This window comes from Rhinolophus sinicus, chromosome 14, assembly GCF_057876585.1.
Source record: "Rhinolophus sinicus isolate RSI-liver-muscle chromosome 14, RSI-T2T, whole genome shotgun sequence".
Classification (NCBI taxonomy): Eukaryota; Metazoa; Chordata; class Mammalia; order Chiroptera; family Rhinolophidae; genus Rhinolophus; species Rhinolophus sinicus.
In genome coordinates, this window is record NC_142514.1 from 178,244,083 (window position 1) to 178,264,941 (window position 20,859).

The window sequence follows — 20,859 nt, forward strand, 5'->3', positions numbered from 1 at the left end:
TTTGGAAGTTCTGTCTCTAGGCAGATAAGGGAAGTTCAGAGAAAACATCTCCCTGCATTTGCTATTTTTCAAATGTATGCAGCTCAAAATAAGCAATCTAACCAAACAGCATATTTTGGGTGGTATGTGTACCCCACTACCCTTCAGCTTCTAGCATGGGTTCCCAGTGAAGCCTGTTAAAAATAGGGGTCCTTGAGTTTCATCGAATAAGAACTTTTGAGGATGAGTTCTGAGAATCTGTTATTTGGACAAAGTTCTGAGAACCAAAATACCTACACTCCACAGAGCTCCCGTCTCCTTAACACGGAGCTATTATTCCCTTGTCTTCATTAGCATGACTTTACTATTCCAGCAGATTCTTGCCTAGGCAAATGCCTTGATTATTCATCATAGAAATTGTCTAAAATATCTATCAGCTCTTCAGCGAAAGCATCGACAGTTTGTACCCTAAGATTATGTGAATCCCTTGCCTTATGTTGCTTTTGCTGCCAAACTCAGACTGTTGTGTTGTGAGTTTTTACCCAATCCTAGTCAGGACTTCCCCCACCTCCAGTGAGGGACCTGTCTGAAACCAAACTTCCAAATCTCTATAAATTCTGGCCTTGCCTCCCCCCCCCCCGCCCTGCACTGCCAAATCTCTGCTGAGAGGGTGTTCTCTCTGTCTCAACAACAACAACAGGTTGTACTGATGGTTTTGGAGGGAGCTGGCATTCCACAGTCCCCAGGAGATTCTGTGACACAGATTTGAGAACTACTATACAGAATTAAGTTCAAATTGCTAAGTTTAACGTTCAATATCCCAGCAGTCTGACTGTTGCCTCACTTTCAAAGCAGTTGTTCATTTGCTCTTCTTCACAAAGCCTGCACTTTAAACTAGCCCGTTCTGTATTTTTTACCAACTTTGTGCTTTTATTCAGGCTTTTCGCTTTGCTCATCCTTCTCCATCTCAGCATCTTTGTCTACCCATTGCTGTAACGGGTCTCCAGGGATGGTTCCCGATTAACCGTCCCTGCAAGGGCTCGTCCCCCTGTGAGTTCTTCCACAGTGAATCTGGTCTGGCTCTGTGACTCACTTTAACCAATTCAATGAAGCCTAAGAAGTCAGTTTGGAGCCGAAGTCTTGCACTTCTGAGAGTCCTGGGCTGATCAGATATTCTGCTGGAGAGAGCATGTGGAAAAGGAGAGACCATGAGACTACTTAGAGATAGAGGGCCCTGCTCTGCCAGCGTCCTGGCTTAGCCCAGCCTTTCTGCCATCTTTATGTTACATATGTAAGTAAGCCTCATGGACAATCTGCCCAGCTGAGCTCCCTGCCAGCCAACATCCCATGGACCGGAGGGGTCCGATTGAGCCCAGTCAAACCACAGCATAGGGAGGGATAAAGAATTGTTGTTTTAAGCCACTCAATTTTGTGATGGTTTGTTATATCGCCATAGACCACCAAATATTCACCTTCAAGCCTCACCTCAAAAGCTACTCCTTTATGAAGCGTTTTGCATTATCCCACTCAACTTCCTTCCCGTTTCCACAGCTGGAAGTAGAAATCACCTAGTTCCCGGCTGAAGTCAAACAGAAAATATTCAACTTCCTGAATGGAACGTTCCATTTTGTTCTGGCTTCCTGAAGAGTATTCTAGGAATTCAACCTGTTCTATGGACAGCAGGCCTTTTTAGGTGAGACCAGCAATTTAGGAAAAAATACTTTCCACCAAGGGTCAGAACAATTTGTGATGTACACCCTCTCCAGTAGATCAGAATGCATTGCAAACAGAGATAAAACTACTATCCTGGGAGAAAATCATAGCCTTTAATCTTTAAAGTCACCCAGGTTATGGTTTACCTGGTAGAGGCTGGGATATGGTTGAGGGGATATGGAGGTCTAACGACAGGGACCAGTGTAAGGGGAAAGGTGAAGAAAGGGGGTGGCTTTCAACCTTCTTGGTTTATGGTGCGGGCTTTGGACTAAGATTTTACCCCAGGGGCATACTTTCTGCCTGTTTTCAAAGCCAAGAGTGTTGATAAAGTAAACGCCTCCTCTGATGGTGAGCAGTTGATTTTATTCTGGAAGCCAGTACCCCTCACTGCGTTGGCATCACCTACCAGCAGAGGGCAGTGCAGACCGCAGGTGTTGCCTGCCTGAGACTCTCCCTTCAAGCAATTGTAAGTGGCACACAGATGTGATCACCTTGCAGGTCATTTTATGAGACAGAATGACGTTTTTTTTTTGTTTGTTTGTTTTTTGGTTTTTGTTTTTTTTTAAATCCAGTTGTGGTTAAAAAAACCACACATAACCTAAAACATAAAATTTACCATCTTAACCGTTTCTAGCTGTTTAGTTCAGTGGCGTTAAGTATATTCACATTGTTGTTCAATCTCCAGAACCTTTTTCATCTTGCAAAACTGAACCTCCATGTCCGTTAAACAACAATTCTCCATTTCTCCCACCACCACCACCAGCTGTTGGCAACCCCCATTCTACTTTCTGTCTCTATGAATGTGATTACTCTAGGTACCTCAGGTAAGCAGAATCATACCGTGTTTGGCGTATTTCACTTAGCGTATTGTTTTCAAGGTCCATCCACTCTGTAGCATGTGCCCTAATTGCCTTCTTTTTCTGAATGACTGTGTTGCCTTTTGCACAATATACACTTGGCACAAGTCTCCTCGTTCTTGATTTGAACAACTCCTGGTATGTCATGTATTTGTCACATCAGTGGCAAATACTTTTACTTATGTGGTTGCACTTGTGATCTCCATCCCGTTCCTCAGGTGATTTATTTACCAGATCTGTACAGTTAGGAATTGTCTGTATTGTGCACCTTTGTATGTATGAGGGAGGCATAGTGTCTCCCTTCACCTCCTGCCAGTGCCAGCCACACTCGAGCATTAAAAAAGGAAATGTCCTCATCAGAGCCCTTCTCATCCGCTTCCCCTTAATTCAAAGTCACCATGGGTCTTCCCTTCACAGTGTCAGCTTTTGGTCATCAAGGAGCAAGACACCCCTTCCTTTAAAGTCATTTATCTTCCTATGTCAGCAGCTGTGCTAAAACTATTTGAAATAAGGTAGACTACACAGTATTTGGTCCCCCAGAAAGGTATGGGTCAAGTGCTGGAGGAGTTCGGAGGAGAGAGAAATCATTTTCAAACTGGGCATATCAGGAAGGTTCTATGATAGAAGAAGCACTGGAGAATGGCCTTGAACAACTTGTTCTTTTGAAGATATGGCAGTTAACAAAGAATGGGAAAAGAGAGCAGAGGGCAGGGGTGGGAGTGAATGGAAAAGGTGAGAAATTGAAGAGAAGTTATCAATTTGACAGCAGGTAATGTCATTTTCAGACCTGTCCAGATCCCCTACATACCATGCAGTTTCAGGAAAGGGTCAAGGGTTTCTTACTGGCATTTACCTTAAAGAATAAGATTTAAAAGACGTAGGGTACAGAATACTCTGACAGAAAGTGTGTCATCTGCTTGTGAACCCATCTGTAAGACAGGTGAGACAGTGAGTGGTTTGGGTGTTTAAGTGACTAACCTGGTGAGTCACAGCCACGTCAGGGACAAATCCTGACTCATTTCTAGTATCACTGCCTGGAACATCCCTCCACCTCTTCTTCTAAGAGGCGCTTCCTGCAACCTCCTCAAGTAAATTGAGATTCTATCTCATACGAATTCATAGCTATTTTCACTTTTTCCTTTATAGGACCACCATTTCTAAGAATACTTTTACTAATGTGGTTGCACTTGTGATCTCCATCCCTTTCCTCAGGTGATTTATTTACCCGATCTGTACAGTTAGGAATTGTCTGTATCGTTCACTGTTGTATGTTAACTAGCACAGTGCCCAACATTGCGCTCAGCAAATATTTACAGTATGAGTGAATTCTGCCATACAGCGCTCTCACTGGACACTCATATTCTCTCTCTCTCTCTCTCTCTCTCTCTTTCTCTCTCCCCCCCCCCTTTTTTTCATTGAGGTCACATTGGTTTATAACATTACGAAGTCTGACAATTAAGTTCGCGAAATTGTTGCAATGATTGTTGCTAACCTTTTTTGACATTAGAGGGATTATTCATTATGAATTTGTACCAACTGGACAAACAGTTAACCAAGTTTACTATTTGGAAGTGCTGAAAAGACTGCATGAAAAAGTTAGACGAAAACGACCTGAACTTTAGCCAACAATTCACAGCTCCTGCATCACGACAATGCACCAGCTCACACGGCACTGTCTGTGAGGGAGTTTTTAGCCAGTAAACAAATAACTGTATTGGAACATCCTCCCTATTCACCTGATCTGACCCCCAATGACTTCTTTCTTTAGCTGAAGATAAAGGAAATATTGAAAAGAAGACATTTTGATGACATTCAGGACATCAAGGGTAATACAACGACAGCTCTGATGCATAGCTTCCCAAGGGGAGTACTTCGAAAGTGAGTGTAGTGATAGTCAGCAATGAGGTACGCAGCACTTTTTCTAGGATGCGTTTGCGAACTTAATTGTCAGACCTCATGCATAAGTTTCAGGTGTACAACATTATAATTTGACATATGTATATACTACAGTATGTTCACCACCAAAGGTATAGTTTCTATCTGTCACCATACAATTGACGCTGTTTATTCACCCAGTTTGCCCTCCCACCCCTTTCCCTTCTGATAACCACCAATCTGTTGTCTGCATCTATGAGTTCTGTTTTATTTGTTCATTTGTTCTTTTATATTCCACATATGAGTAGAATCATACAGTATTTGTCTTTCTTTGTCTGGCTTATTTCATTTGCATCATACCCTCAAGCTATATAGTATGTGTGTCTGTGTATGCATGCGCGCGTAATATATTTCACGTGATTATAATACAAAGCTTAAGAAGTGACTTGAGAAAGGATGATCTTGCAAAGACCTGGTCAGAAGACAGGCCACTCTCCTGTCAAAAACAAACAAACGAACACCAGCAAAAATACCATACAAAAGCCAGAAGAGAAAATCATAGAACCCACAAAATATCACCACCTCCTGGCAAACTGGCAGGGGTCAATGAGCAAGAATTCCACGAAGAACAGTATAGAAAAGCAACTGATTATAAATTGTGACGACCATCCTGGAAATGTGGGCGCTATACCGGCTGGGCAGCAGCAGTGCTGGGTTTGCTTCATACTGAAGAAACAAAGGGAAGTCTGTAAGGTATGTGACGGCAGAGATTGAGTCTGCCTTGTTTGTCATCCATCACCGCTTCCCCAGAGCTCAGAGACCACCCTGTTACCACTGACCACAATTTATTCTTTCTCTCCATCCACCCATCTGCTCCTCCAGGCACCTGCCCAGTTCACCCAACACTGTCTTGTGTTCAGGGCTGCTTCACCGAAACACACATTTCTACTGGTGCCAGTCACAGGGCATGGGGGCATTCTGTACATTGAAGTTCATTCTTTGGATAGTGTGGTTGGCCTTATCCACATGGGATTACATGGGGAAGCCAGCTTTGTCCAGAGTCTGGGTCTGGGCATAGGCGACCTGATAGGTGAGACCCTGTCCTCGGTACCAAACATGGTGCCTCCCATCCGCAGTGCTCCTGTCTGGCCCATCAGGCACCAGGACACGGGGTCCCCTCGGGCCCCAGCAGACAGAAGGTGGGGAAGGTCCAGATATAATGCTCAATGAATCTCTGGCTCCTCTCATTGCCACCAAAATGCCAGAATTTATTCACCAGGGCAGCGTGGGTGACATCCAGGGATGAGAGTTGAAACATCTCTTGGTTGGTATTGGGAACAAGGGGAAAGAACAGCCTACACTATCACATGCACTGTGAAGTATGATATTTGCTTCCCCTCCACATTGTCTTCAGGGGCAAATAGGGGGCAAATTCAAGGGCATGTGCTCTGCAGCCAGGCTGCTTGGGTTCATCATCTGACTACTTGTGGGATTTGGGGCTGATGACTTCACCTCTCGCTCCCTTTATTTCCTCATCGAATACAGAGGGATGATAATCACACCTCCCTCATAGACTCACTGTGAGGCTTAAATGAGCCCATGGATGTAGGTGCTTAGAGTCAGTACCTGGCAGATAGTAAGCACCCCACAGAAATTAGCTGCAATTGTTTCATTTGGCCTTGGACATAACCATCCAAGTTAGATATGGCAGGTGTTCTTATCCTCATTTTACAGAGAAGGAAAAGTTTCCGAGAAAATAAATGCCTGCCCCGAAGCACATGCTAGCAAGCTGTAAAGCCAGAGCCGAGAATCGTGGAAGCTTAGAATGTTGGTGTTAGGGGGCCCTTGGCCACTGTGGGAAAGCTGCAGTCCACAGAGGGGCAGTGACGTGGAGCACCGAAGCCGGAAGCTTCTGCCATGGCCTAAAGGGGCTTTGACGGGTGTCCTGGAAAGAGCCCACAATGTGGTACCAGAAGATGGAGACTCAAGCCCCAATTATACCTTACCCGTCCACGTGACCTGAATGAGCTCCTAGTATTTCATCCTCTGAGCCTGTTTTCTGTCAGGAAAAGGGGGATAACATTTCCTACCTTATCTATCTCTTGGGCTGGACAAGAGAATCAAATGAGATGGTATGTGAGGAGGTGCTTTGCAGGTGTAACGTGCGATTCAGTAAAGATTTTCCAGGCATGTTAGCAGAAGGCCGTGGGATGGACCATCTCCAGATCAAATCGCTGCCGTCAGTTTTTAATTCTCTTCAGTGTTAGACTAGACATCAGTGGGAGAAAATATATCACTTGTTGAAATTATCTTTATTGGAAATCTTTTGTTCTGCGAATTCACTAAGTACATTTATTAAGCACCTACTATATGCTAGGCACTGTTGTAGCTGTTGAGGACCTTTCAGTGAGCCAGACAGACAGTGTCTGCTCCAGGGGGGCTTGCATCCTCTTGGGAAGAGTGCAAACATCAAATAAGGATGTAAGTGAACTAAGTCAGCTAATTTCAAATAAGTGCAAGTGCTATGACGAACATAAAACTGGGTCATGAGTGGCAAATAACGGAAGTGATTTTTAGGTGGGTGGTGTCACCAGTACTCACTGGTAACGTGACAGTTGAGAAGTCCTGAATAACAAAAGAAGTCCTGTGTGTAAAGAATCGGTGGGGGTGGGGAAGATATTTTAGGAAAAGAGAAAAGCTGACTCAAAGGGCCTGAGTTTGCTGTGATTGACAACATGAGGAAGGCCCATGTAGTTGGGGGAGTCAACAAGACAGGAGATGAGGTCTGAAAGATAAATGGTACTGGCTCGTATGTGGCCGTGAAGGAGTTTAGAATTATTTCAAGGTGGGATGAGAAGTACTGGAGTCTTTTAAGAATGTTATAATTTACATTTTTCAAAGGAAGATTACTTTGGCTGCTCTGCAGAAAATGGATGATAAGAAATCCGAGCGAAACTCAAGAGATATGTCCACCTCGAACCTGAAAATGTGACCTTATTTTGCAAAGGGTCTTTGCAGATGTAAATAAATTAAGGATCTCAACATGAAATCATCCTGGATTACCCAGTGGGCTCTAAATCCAACGACAATCCTTATAACAGAGAGAAGATACACTCACAGAAAAGAAGGTCATGTGAGGGCAAAAACAGAGACTAGAGTGATGAAGCCACAAGCCAAGGAATGCTTACTTAGAGCCACCAGAAGCTGGAAGAGGCAAGTAAGGATTCTCTCCTAGAAGCTTTGAAGGGAGGACGGGCTTGCCGACACCTTGACTTCAGACGTCTGGCCTCTGGAACTGTGAGAGAATAAATTTCTGTGGTTATAAGCCAGCCCAGTTGGTGGTGGTTTTTTGTTTTTCATTTGTTTGTTTGTTTGCTTGTTTTGGTGATTTTTTTTGCAGCAGTCCTACAAAATGAACACATGGGCTCCTGTAGTACTGAGAGACACAAGGTGGAGCGTGTGGCTTCTGTAGGACCTGCACGAAGTTGTGCTTCCACCACTGGGGGATAACTTCTTTGCATCCAGCACAGAAGGAAACAATTTCTTTGCTGTCTCAGAGACCATAGAGAGAATGCATTGTGTTTGCCTGACCTTGACCAATTTAACAGCTACAAGATTTTCTATTTCCAACCTCATCCAGGATGGGCTGTGAATCTGGATAAAGAAAATGAGGAATAATATGAGATATCAGTGTTCATTTCAATGTTGGGAAAAAGCTGCTCAGGAGCTGGAAAGTTTGTGGGTTTAGAGTTCTCAAAACTCGTGTTCAACCATGACATGGCCTTTATAGGAAACTGTCTAAATCACTCCAACATTTTTAAATTTAATACTGGGATAACGCAATGTAGTTACGACTATCAAAAGAGATGACGTATAAATGTGATTACGTAAATTTATTGAACAATTCTATGCACTCTGTGCAGTAGATCATTGCAACAATTATTCCAGTTCTTTCCTCACTATCTGGATTTTTCCTCATGAAATGACTCTGGGCTGGACCATGACATTTGTTTTGGCCAAGGGCACAGTAGCAAATGTGATTTACTAAGAAGCTTGAAATGTGGCAGCGCCCGGTGTTTTCCCTTCTCTTTCTGCTCTTGAGAACCCTGTGATGTCTATACAATGCCCAATCCACTTACATTGGCACAGTCACTAGCCAGCAGAAACAAAGCTAGCACCAACAGCCAGACTAGCGACTGTGACTAACTGAGTCCTACCAGCTCACAGACAACCCCCAGCTGACTGCAGCCACGTGGCTGATTCTTCATCTAGGAGGGACGAACTGAAGAATCACCCAGCTGAGTCTGGTCCAAATTGCTTACCCACAAACTTGGGAGCTAATAAGTTATTGCTGTTTTAAGCCACCATTTTGGGATGGCTCGAAAACCTAACTGATAAAACCAGACAGAGTGAATGCTAAGCACTTATTCAATACCTCACTGAGTCTTTAAACGGCTTTATCTCTCGAGTGCCCTTGTAATCCTCATTTTTATCCATAAGAAACGGATCCACAGAGAGGTTGTTAGTTGCCCTAAATCACACAACTAGTAAATGGCCCAACCAGGTCACAACCTTAGATAGTTTAGTTCCAGAGAGATATTCTTAACCACTGAATGCCTCTGTTGTAGATATGACAGAATGATAAAACAGAGATGAGACAGAGGGGAAGCTGTGCTCCCATACACATGCTTGCCAATAGATCCTGGAGAATAAATCATGAGTCCTTAGCTGTTAAGAAATGAGATTACTCCTGCTTTCCGTTGTAAACCCCATACATTGCCATTTCCAAGTTCTAATTCACTGTGGAGGTGGTGGCAGCTGAGAGAAAGGATGGACAGCAGGCTGAGTGTCAGGGGCTTGGAGTAAAGATATTATATATGGAACAGACAGCTGTTTTTCAACATGAAGAGTGACCCTACAGTAGAGACATGGGAGATCTCAGCAGCTGGCACACATCCCAGTGCTCTAACTTTGAGTCTGCAAATGTTGTTTCCAGTTGATGACTTCTGGTGAGCCAACGAATTCCTGACAGTTTTTCGGGTCCTTGGAATCGATTTGGTAAGTATTGGAATAGTCATCAAGGTCATCTGTCATCTCTTGTTTTGTTTAGCAAAGTAGAATCAACCAAAATATTTGTATTCCATGATTGCCATACTGTTTTTCAGTGTTCCATTACACTATGATATTTTAAAATGCTAAAATATTATACTTTTTCTGGGTGTGTTGCGTTTATTTAGGAATTATTTATAATATGAGGTCAAGTAAAGGTCTTCCTCATTCAATAATATTGAAAACTGTCTTGAACAAAACAATTCTTTTTCTATACCTCTATAAAACTCAAATAGAGAAGTAAACTGATCAGTAAAATCTTTGGCCAAATAATTCTTGCTCTAGTGCAAAGATTTTTAGACCATGTGGGCTACAAACATGTTTTTTTAAAACCGATACAGGTAACAGAATTAGAATATCCATCAATAAATGACGAAACCAAAGAAAAGGATGATGAACCATATATGCTTTTTTATAAAAATTAAAGTTTATTGGGGTGACAATTGTTAGTAAAGTTACATAGATTTCAGGTGCACAATTCTGTAATACATTATCTATAAATCCCATTGTGTGTTCATCACCCAGAGTCACTTCTCTTTCCATCACCATATATTAGACGCTGTTTAACCTCTTCTAGAGGCCCCCTGCCCTCTTACCCTCTGGTAACCTCTAAACTATTGTCTATGTCTGAGTTTTTGTCCCTTCATTTGTTTGTTTTATTCTTTTGTTGTTTTCGGTTTTATATACCACATATCAGTGAAATCATATGGTTCTCTACTTTTTCTGTCTGACTTATTTAGCTTAGCATTATACTCTCAAGATCCATCCATGTTGTCACAAATGGTACTATTTCATTTTTTCCTACCACTGACTAGTATTCCATTGTGTATATATACCACAATTTCTTTATGCATTCATCTATCTAAGGACATTTTTGTTGTTTCCATGTCTTGGCTACCGTAAATAAAGCTGCAATGAACATCAGAGCACACATGTCTTTATGGATAAATGTTTTCAGATTTTTTGGGTAGATACCCAGGAGAGGGATTGCTGGGTCATATGGTAATTCTATTCTTAATTTTTTGAGGAACCTCCACACTTTTAATTTTTTGAGAAACCTCCACATGGCCTTCCATAGTGGCTGCACCAGTCTGCATTCCCACCAACAGTGTATGAGGGTTCCTTTTTCTCCACAACCTCTCCAACACTTGTTACTATTTGTCTTGTTGATGATAGCCATTCTGACTGGTGTAAGGTGATATCTCATTGTGGTTTTGATTTGCATTTCTCTGATGATTAGTGATGTTGAGCATTTTTTCATATGTCTATTTGCCATTTGTATGTCCTCTTTGGAGAAATGTCTCTTCATGTCCTCTGCCCATTGTTCACTTGGGTTGTTTGTTTTATTGTTGTTGAGTTGCATGAGTTCCTTGTATATTTTGGATATTAGCCTCTTTCTGGAGGCTCTGTTTGCAAAAATCTTCTCCCATTCAGTTGGTGCCTCTTTATTTTGTCGATGGTTTCTTTTGCTGTACAGAACCTTTTAAGTTTGATATAGTCCCATTCATTTATTTTAGCTTTCACTTCCCTTGCCTTTGAAGTCAAATTCATAAAATGCTCTTTGAACCCAATGTCCATAAGTTTAGTACCTATGTTTTCTTCTATGCAGTTTATTGTTTCAGGTCTTATGCTTAGGTCTTTGATCCATTTTAAATTAATTTTGGTACATGGTGACAGATAGCAGTCCAGTTTCATTCTTTTGCATGTGGCTTTCCAATTCTCCCAGCACCATTTATTGAAGAGGCTGTCTTTTCTCCATTGTATGTTTTTTGCTTATTTGTCAAAAATTGTCTGTCCATATTTATGTGGGTTTATTTCTGGGTTCTCAATTCTATTCCATTGGTCTGTGTGTCTATTTTTCTGTCAATACCATGCTGTTTTGATTATTGTTGCCCTGTAATAGTACAAGCTAAAGCCAGGAGTGTGATACCTCCAGCATTATTCTGTTTTCTTAAGATTACTTTGGCTATTCGGGGTCTTTTGTGGTCCCATACAAATCTAATGATCTTTTTTTCTATTTCATTAAAAAATGCCATTGGGATTTTTTTTTTTTTTTAATTAAATTTATTGGGGTGACAATTGTTAGTAAAATTACATAGATTTCAGGTGTACAATTCTGTATTACATCATCTATAAATTCCATTGTGTGTTCATCACCCAGAGTCAGTTCTTCCATCACCATATATTCGATCCCCCTTACCCTCACCTCCCCCCCCCCACCCCCCTTACCCTCTGGCAACCACTAAACTATTGTCCGTGTCTATGAGTTTCTGTTTCTCATTTGTTTGTCTTGTTCTTTTGTTGTTTTTGGTTTATATACCACATATCAGTGAAATCACATGGTTCTCTGCTTTTTCTGTCTGACTTGTTTTGCTCAGCATTACTCTCTCAAGATCCATCCATGTTGTCACAAATGTTCCTATATCATCTTTTCTCACTGCCGAATAGTATTGCCATTGGGATTTTGATGGGGATTGCATTAAATCTGTATATTGTTTTGGGTAATACGGCCATTTCAACCATGTTGATTCTTCCAATCCATGAGCACGGAATGTCTTTCCATTTCATTGTGTCTTCTCACATTTTTTTTTAATGTGTTATAGTTTTCAGCATATAGGTCTTTCACATCCTTGGTTAAGTTTATGCCTAGGTATTTTATTCTTTTTGTTGAAATTGCAAAAGGAATTTTTTTAATTTCTTTTTCTGAGATTTCATTGTTAGCATATAGGAATGAAATGGACTTTTGTACATTGATTTTGTAGCCGGCAACTTTACTGTATTCGTTTATTGTTTCTAATAGCTTTTTGGTGGAGTATTTAGGGTTTTCTATATATAGCATCATGTCATCTGCAAAGAGTGACAACTTAACTTCTTCATTTCCAGTTTGGATGCCTTTTATTTATTTCTTTTGCCTGATTGCTCTGGCGAGGACTTCCAACACTATGGAAAAGCAGAGGTGATAGGGGACAGCTCTGTCCCGTTCCTGAATGTACAGCAAAGGGCTTCAGTTTTTCACTGTTAATTATGAGATTAGCTGAGGGCTTGTCATATATGGCCTTTATTATGTTAAGGTATTTTCCTTCTATACCTAATTTATTAAGTGTTTTAATCATAAATGGATGTTGTATCTTGTCAAACGCTTTTTCTGCATCTATTGATATAATCATATGATTTTTGTCCTTTATTTCGCTTATGTGATGTATCACATTGATGGATTTGCATACGTTGAACCATCCTTGTGCCCCTGGGATGAACCCCATTTGGTCGTGATGAATAAGCCTTTTAATGCATTGTTGCATTCGATTTGCTAGAATTTTGTTTAGGATTTTTGAATCTGTATTCATTAGGGATATTGGTCTGTAGTTTTCTTTTTTTGTATTATCCTTACCAGGTTTTTTGTATCAGGGTAATGTTGGCCTCATAAGATGAGTTAGGGAGTATTGCCTCTTTTCCAATTTTTTGGAAGAGTTTGAGTAGGACAGGTATTAGATCCTCTCTGAAGGTTTGGTAGAATTCACTAGTGAAGCCATCTGGTTCCAGACTCTTGCTTTTGAGGTTTCAGATGACTGATTCAATTTCCTTACTGGTGATTGGTCTGTTTAGATTTTCCGATTCTTCATGATTCAGCCTAGAAAGACTGTATATTTCTAAGAACTTGTCCATTTCTTCTAGGTTATTGAATTTGGTGGCATATAGCCCTTCGTAGTATTCTTGGATGATCCTTTGTATTTCTGTGGCATTCGTGATAACTTCACCTTCTTCATTTCTGATTTTGCTTATTAGTGTCTTTTCTCTTTCTATCTTAGTGAGTCTAGCCCAGGATCTGTCCATTTTATTAATCTTTTCAACAAACCAGCTCTTTGTCACATTAATTTTTTTCTATTGTCTTTTTGTTCTCTACTTCATTTAGTTCTGCTCTGATTTTTATTATTTTCTTTCTTCTACTGACCTTGGGTTTCATTTGTTCTTCTTTTTCTAGTTCTTTAAGGTGTAATGTGAGGTTATTTATCTGGGATTTTTCTTGTTTTTAGGGATAGGCCTGTAATGATATAAATGTCTCTCTTAAAACTGCTTTTGCTGCATCCCACAAATTTTGGTAGGATGCATTTTCATTCTCATTTGTTTCTATGTATCTTTTGATCCCTCGTCTTATTTCTTCTTTGACCTGGTCGTTCTTTAAAAGTATGTTGTTTAATCTCCACATATTTGTGTTTTATTCCTGCTTTCTTTTGCAGTTGATATCCAATTTCAAAGCCTTGTGATCAGAGAATATGCTTGGTGTGATTTCAATCTTCTTAAATTTGCTGAGGCTAGTTTTATGTCGCAACACATGGTCTATCCTTGAGAATGTTCCATGTACACTAGAAACAAACTTGTAGTCTGATGTTCTAGGATGAAGTGCTCTATAAATGTCTATTAAGTCCATTTCATCTAATGTGTCATTTAGGGCTGCTATTTCTTTATTTATGTTCTGTTTGGATGATCTATCCATAGCTGTCAGTGATGTATTTAGGTCCCCTACTATAATTGTGTTTTGGTCAATTTCTCCCTTTAGTTCTGTAGTTGGTGGGTATATTTTGGTGCTCCCTGATTGGGGGCATAAATATTGATGACTGTTATGTCTTCTTGTTGTGTAGTCCCCTTTACCATTATGAAATGTCCATCTTTGTCTCTTGTTACCTTTTTTATCTAAACTGACATCTGTTTCATCTGGTATCAGTATGGCTACACTTGATTTTCTCTGGATACCATTTGCTTGGAGTGTCAGCTTCCACCCTTTCACTTTGAGACTATGTTTATCCTTGTAGCTGAGATGTGTCTCTTGGAGGCAGCATATGATTGGGTTTAGTTTTCCGATCCAATTTGCTGCTCTGTGCCTTTTTATTGGTGAGTTCAGTCCATTTACATTTAGAGTGATTATTGATATATATCATTGTATCTCTGGTTTTTTGGTAAGACTGTGTCTCCATTGTTTCTTTGCCTTTTTGTTGTTGTCTATTATTTCTGTGTGGTGGTATTCTATGATTTTTCCCTCTGTTTTTCTTCTTTTATTACATTATATATTTCAGTTCTGGATTTTTTACGAGTGGTTACCATTAAGTTTATGTAAAAGAAAGTTTCCTATTTAGAGTATTCCATTTTCTTCAGCATGCTTACATTCTCCATTCCCATATTCTTGTTCAGGCGTTTACTCTCCCCCCTCCCCCCCCCCACCTTTTATGTTTTGGTTGTCACAAATTATCCCTATTTATGCTGGTCAAATAGTCCCCTTCAGTGTTTCTTGTGCCGGTCGTGTGTTAGACGTTGTGTGTAGTGTAGGTCGTGTATATTCCCTCAACTTCTGTATGTCAGGAAAGGTCTTTATTCCTCCTTCATATCTAAAGGATATCTTTGCTGAATATATTATTCTTGGCTCATAATTTCTCTCTTTCAATAGTTTGAATATTTGATTCCACTCCTTCCTGGCTTGTAGAATTTCTGCTGAAAAATCTGATCATAATCTAATGGCTTTCCTTTGTAGGTTACCTTCTTCTTTTCTCTGGCTGCCTTGAGGATTCTTTCTTTGTTGTTCATTTTTGACAGCTTCAATACAATGTGCTTTGGAGGACGCCTGTTGGGGTTGACGTAAATAGGTGTTCTATTTGCTTCTTGGATTGGAGGATCTAGTTCTTTCCACAAGTTTGGAAAGTTCTCGTCGTTTGGGTGCTGGCTTGGTTAGTAGATAGCCATCAGCTGCGGGTAGTCGGCCATCAGCTGTAACCAGTTAGCCAATTAGCCACTGATATAACTGCTGTGGCTGGGCTGGTTTGTTGGTTGGTTGTTGGCAGGCAGAGAAGCAGACAGGGGATTGCAGATCGTCTGGATCCTGCTTTTTGCATCTCGCAAGGCCACCAAAGAGCTGGGGTGCAGGAAAATCCCGTTTGAGGTACTGGTGGATGTTTGTTCCCTGTGTCTCCAACCCAGCGCCAGTGAGAATATAGTGGTATGACTCCCCTATCTATGGCTCCATTGGTGTTCCTTTTTGGCCTAGCCATATCCTGCGTTCTTATGCGGGGAGCGGGACCAGAGACCCTGCATGACAGTCTGTGTCTGTGGACCACAGTTCTCAGAATGCAAATATTCTGTTCTTTTGATCTGACACTGCTACTGTTCTGCTTCTAGCACCGGGCAGGTGGGGGCAGGGCGAGCTCTGGGAGGGTAGGGAGGGGGTGGCTAGTCTCAGTGCCTAAGGCTTCCATTCTCTGCGGCAGTGAGGGCTTAAACCATTTTCAGCCTTCTTCCCTCAGTCTTTGCTCCGTGGTCTCTGCCGTGAGCGTTGTGTTCAGCTGTGTTATATGCTGTCCCCTCAGCCCTGTGGGTCATAAATGGAGCTCTAGCAGTCTGAGTTCTTCCCTCTCCCGCGACTGCGGTAGTTCCGGGATGCAGCGAGCTCAGAGCACCGAGCTAGGTCTGCATCCTGCGCCCACGCGGCTCCGTCTCCGCACTTCTCCCTTCCTCCTGCCCTGCTCGCGCGATTCGCCCACCTTTAGGTGAATTCAGTAGTGAGCCTCTTCATCTTGCCTGTCTGCTGTGCAGGGAGTCCTTTGTGGAGTTATGATTGTTCAATGTGTTGTCAATCCCAGGGGAGATTTCCAGAGGCTTACCTCATGCCGCCATTTTTATGACGTGATCCTGTTTCATCTTTTATTGATGGGTGTTCTAATTCTGTTACATGTATCTGTTTTAAGAAAGACATGTTCATAGCCCATATGTTCTGAAAGTCTTTGCACTGGAGCAAGATTTATTCTTTTGGCCAAAGATTTTGCTGGTCATTTTACTTCTCTACTTGAGTGTTATAGAGGTATAGAAATGTAATTTTAAATGGGTCATTTTTGTTTAAAGTTTTAGAGCAATAGCTAAGAATAGTTTTGCTTAGGACAGTTTTCATTATTATTGAATCAGGAAGTCCTTGACTTGACCTCATATTATAAATAATTCCAAATAAAGGCAACACCCAGAAAAAATATAATGTTTTAGTATTTTAAAATATCAAAGTGTAATGGAACACTGAAAAACAGTATGGCAATCATGGAATACAAATATTTTGGTTGATTCTACTTTGTTAAACCAAACAAGAGATGACAGATGACCTTGATGACTATTCCAATACTTACCAAATCAATTCCAAGGACCCGAAAAACTGTCAGGAATTCGTTGGCTCACCAGAAGTCATCAACTGGAAACAACATTTGCAGACTCAAAGTTAGAGCACTGGGATGTGTGCCAGCTGCTGAGATCTCCCATGTCTCTACTGTAGGGTCACTCTTCATGTTGAATAACAGCTGTCTGTTCCATATATAACATCTTTACTCCAAGCCCCTGACACTCAGCCTGCTGTCCATCCTTTCTCTCAGCTGTCACCACCTCCACAGTGAATTAGAACTTGGAAATGGCAATGTATGGGGTTTACAACGGAAAGCAGGAGTAATCTCATTTCTTAACAGCTAAGGACTCATGATTTATTCTCCAGGATCTATTGGCAAGCATGTGTATGGGAGCACAGCTTCCCCTCTGTCTCATCTCTGTTTTATCATTCTGTCATATCTACAACAGAGGCATTCAGTGGTTAAGAATATCTCTCTGGAGCTAAACTTGTGACCTGGTTGGGCCTCTAACTAGTTGTGTGATTTAGGGCAACTAACAACCTCTCTGTGGATCAGTTTCTTATGGATAAAAATGAGGATTACAAGGGCACTCGAGAGACAAAACCATTTAAAGACTCAGTGAGATCTTGAATAAGTGCTTAGCACTCACCCTGTCTGGTTTGATCGTTAGGTTTTCAAACCATCCCAGAACAGTGGCTTAAAATAGCAATAATTTATTAGCTCACAATTTTGTGGATTCGAACTGGATTCAGCTGGGTGACTCTTCAGCTCATCCCTCCTAGCTGAAAAATCACCCATGTGACTCCCGTCAGCTGGCGGTTTTATGTGAGCTGGTAGGACTCAGTTAGTCATAGTCTCACAGTCGCAAGTCTGGCTATTGATGTTAGCTTTGTTTCTGCTGACTAGTGACTGTGGTAAAAACGAAAGAGCACAGATTGTAGTGATAAAGTATGCTAGCTGTTTATCTTTATCTGAAAATGGCTTTATTTTACCTCAACTTTTGAAGGATATTTTCAATGCACATGGAATTACGTGATATTTTCCCCTGAAGCACTTTTTATGACATTGTTCCAAAGCATTCTGACTTGTAGTGATGACGAGTCAATCGCAGTTCTTATCATTATTCCCTATACAACATGTGTCTTTTTGTCTCTGATTGATTTGTAATATTTATTTACGTAATTGTGGTTGAAAAAATAATATGATATCTTAACAAATATTTAAGTGCAAAGCGAAGTATTATGTATAAGCAGTGTGTTGTACATTAGATCTCTGGAAATTTTTCATCTTGCATAACAGACAATTTTACCCATTGAACAGCAGCTCATCTTTCCCTCTCCCCAGCGCCTGGTAAGCACCACTCCACTTTCTGTTTCTATGAGTATCATTACTTTAGATACCTCATAAAGCGGAATCATGCACTGTGTGTCCTTCTGTGACTAGCTTATTTCATTCAGCATAATGTCCTCAAGTGTCATCCATGTTTTCACATATTGCAGAGTTTCCTTCTTTTTCCAAAGGATGAATAATATTCCATTCTATGTATATACCACATTTTCTTTATCTGTTCATCTGTTGACAACATTTAGGTCGCTTCCACGTCTTGACTATTGTGACTTAAGGCTGCAATGAACAAGGGAGGGCAGATCGCTATTCAAGATCCTGATATCAATCCTTTTGGAAATATACCTGGAAGTGGGATTGCTGGATCATGTGGTAGTTCTATTTTTTAAATTTTGGGGGAACTATCATACTGGATTCCATAGTGGCTGCACCATTTCACATTCTTACCCACAGTGCACAAGGGTTCCAATTTCTCTATATCCTTGCCAACAGTTTTTAGTTTTTGTCACACACACAAAAAATAAGCACAAGAAGAACTTAATTTTCCTCAAAACCCTACAAATTAAGTACTATTATTAATCTTCTTTCTAGATACAGAAACAAAACACGAAAGATGAAACAATATGTCCAAGGTCACACAGTAGGTATGATGAGGTAAATCATCATCATACAGTAAATTAAACAGTAAATGTTTAAATTTTAAAACTGTATTACAGTAAAAGACACATTGCCATTAATCCCCCTCAAAAACTACCCCTCATTTCAAACACACTTATCCCATTTCTTGCCACTTTCTGAATCAGTTCTGGAAGTCCTCCTTCATGAGTGTCTTTAGTTGTGCTATTGTGGCTGCCTCAGTGTCCTGAATTGATTCAAAACCTTTACTTTTCATGGTCAATTTGACTTTGGGGAAGAGCCAGAAGATGTGTGGTGAATAAGGAAGATGAGGACACACTATAATGTTTTTATTTGAAAGAAATTGCCATCCTAGATGCCATGTGTGACATGAAGGCTTTCTGTTGAGATCACAAAATACAGTGAATGCTGCTGCCAAGTGCCATCCAATGGAAAGGCAGGGATCTTCAATACGGAGAAGCAGTATCTTGAACCTTAGTAACAGTGTGTGACAAATTCCAACTTGTTCGGTGCTGTCAGTCGGGTGTGAGCTATGGTTGAGAGAAGGTGTGTTTTGAAGTGTGCTGTAAATCATCCTACAGCATGACAACGATCTGTGTCACAATCATTTCTGGTATATTCCAATTTCTATCAAATAAAAACATTACCTTATTCACCACGTCTGGCACTGTGTGACTTCTGGGTATTCCCCAAAGTCACAATGATTCAGGACATCGAGGCAGCCATGACAATACAACTGAAGATACTCACAAAAGAGGATTTCCAGGACTGCTTCAGAAAGTGGCAAGAAAAATGGGATGAGTGTGTTCAAAGTGAGGGGGAGTATTTTGAGAAGGATTAATGGCAATGTGTCTTTTACTGTAATAATTTCTTTTTTTATTTAAACAATCACCATATTGTTGGATCACAGCTTATAAATGGTGCTGTCAGGATATCAGCCCTGTTAATTTGGCCATATCAGAGCTGTTATGTTAGGCAGACTGACACCAGTGCTCCTGAAACTTTGTATCTGACCTCATGTTCAAGAGAAAATTTACATGCACTGTCTCATGTAAAAAAACACGAATGATAACCAGAGTCAAGGAAAAGCAGGAAAAATCCTTGGTTACCTGGTATGAAAATACTCTTGACAGCTGGGGAAACAACCCAGAGAGGTTAACAGCCTAGATTAAGTTACAAGGGAGGGCAGCAGAGACCCTAGATCTGACTGAGTAAGGCTGAGGGCTAAAGGAAACAGAAGACCAGAGGTCTGGTTTCTAGTACTGGGGCACAGGACTCTTCTGTTGTAGTCAATCTTTGTGAGATATGGACCCTGCTGGGGCCAGGGTATCCACTCTACTGATAGTGACAGAATAGTTTCAATGGCCTTGGCCTTGGAGAAATAATAATGAACGGTTATAATGCCATCAACCCCAGGAGATAAGACTGAGGACTAATACTCTAGGAAGGACAAGACTCCTAGAAAGGGAGGGAAAAAAGATGTGCAAACTTGTGCTGTGCTGGTCCATGGACTGAAGGGGCACCCCAGCTTTTCGGACTTTCTCTCTAGACACTAGCCACCCCTGTCTGTGCTCCTCTGATTAGAGTGATTCTTCTTCCCTCCATAATGAAACTACCCACTTACCTGGTAAACAAGGATAAGGCTGATGAGGACAAGAAGTAGTGTTACATTTCCTCCTTAGTTGTTTCAAATAGGAGTTGGGACTCAAAATATCATTTCTAAGAACAATTCTCTTTTTTCTGTGGATGGTACAGCAAGTGTAATGTGGGGTTGTGGGCATGTTTGTGTGAAGAGGCTCTGGGTTTAAATTCTATTTAATTCAGCCACGCTGAACCTCAGTTTCCTTCTCTATAAAAGTGAGTCTAAGAAGTGCTCACAGGGTCATTCTCCCGTTGTTTAACTGCAGCCTTAGAATAGGCCGTGAGAGGGCAGAGCTTATCCTACAAAAGGAGAGTCCTTACAGCTTTAGTCACTCGATGCAAGTGATTTCCTGTTCTGCATACGTGTAAGGAAAGAGATCAGATTCTGCAAATCAGATCTCATCCATATCTTGCCTACTGCCTTGCTCTTCTTGCAGATATTTGAGAGTGGGAAGGGGAGGAAGAAGGCATTTATTGCCTACACAATCTGACTCCCCTTCCAGTATCTGGCCTGTTGGTTCACAAACATTGCAGAGTAGTGACAAAGCCTGTGGGAGCAA

At 41.0% G+C, this 20,859-nt stretch overlaps 1 protein-coding gene across 1 annotated transcript; it reads right to left on the bottom strand.

The window, feature by feature from the left end:
- Positions 1 to 5,369: 5,369 nt before the first annotated feature.
- LOC109438812 (glycine N-acyltransferase) lies at positions 5,370 to 9,524 on the bottom strand (the record flags this gene model as incomplete). The annotated part of the gene is given in 6 exon segments (XM_074337093.2): positions 5,370 to 5,539; positions 5,542 to 5,598; positions 5,601 to 5,779; positions 7,906 to 8,048; positions 8,050 to 8,078; positions 9,395 to 9,524. Coding segments are annotated over 6 exon segments (708 nt in total), but the record flags the coding sequence as incomplete, so codon positions are not given.
- Between the last annotated feature and the right edge of the window lie 11,335 nt (positions 9,525 to 20,859).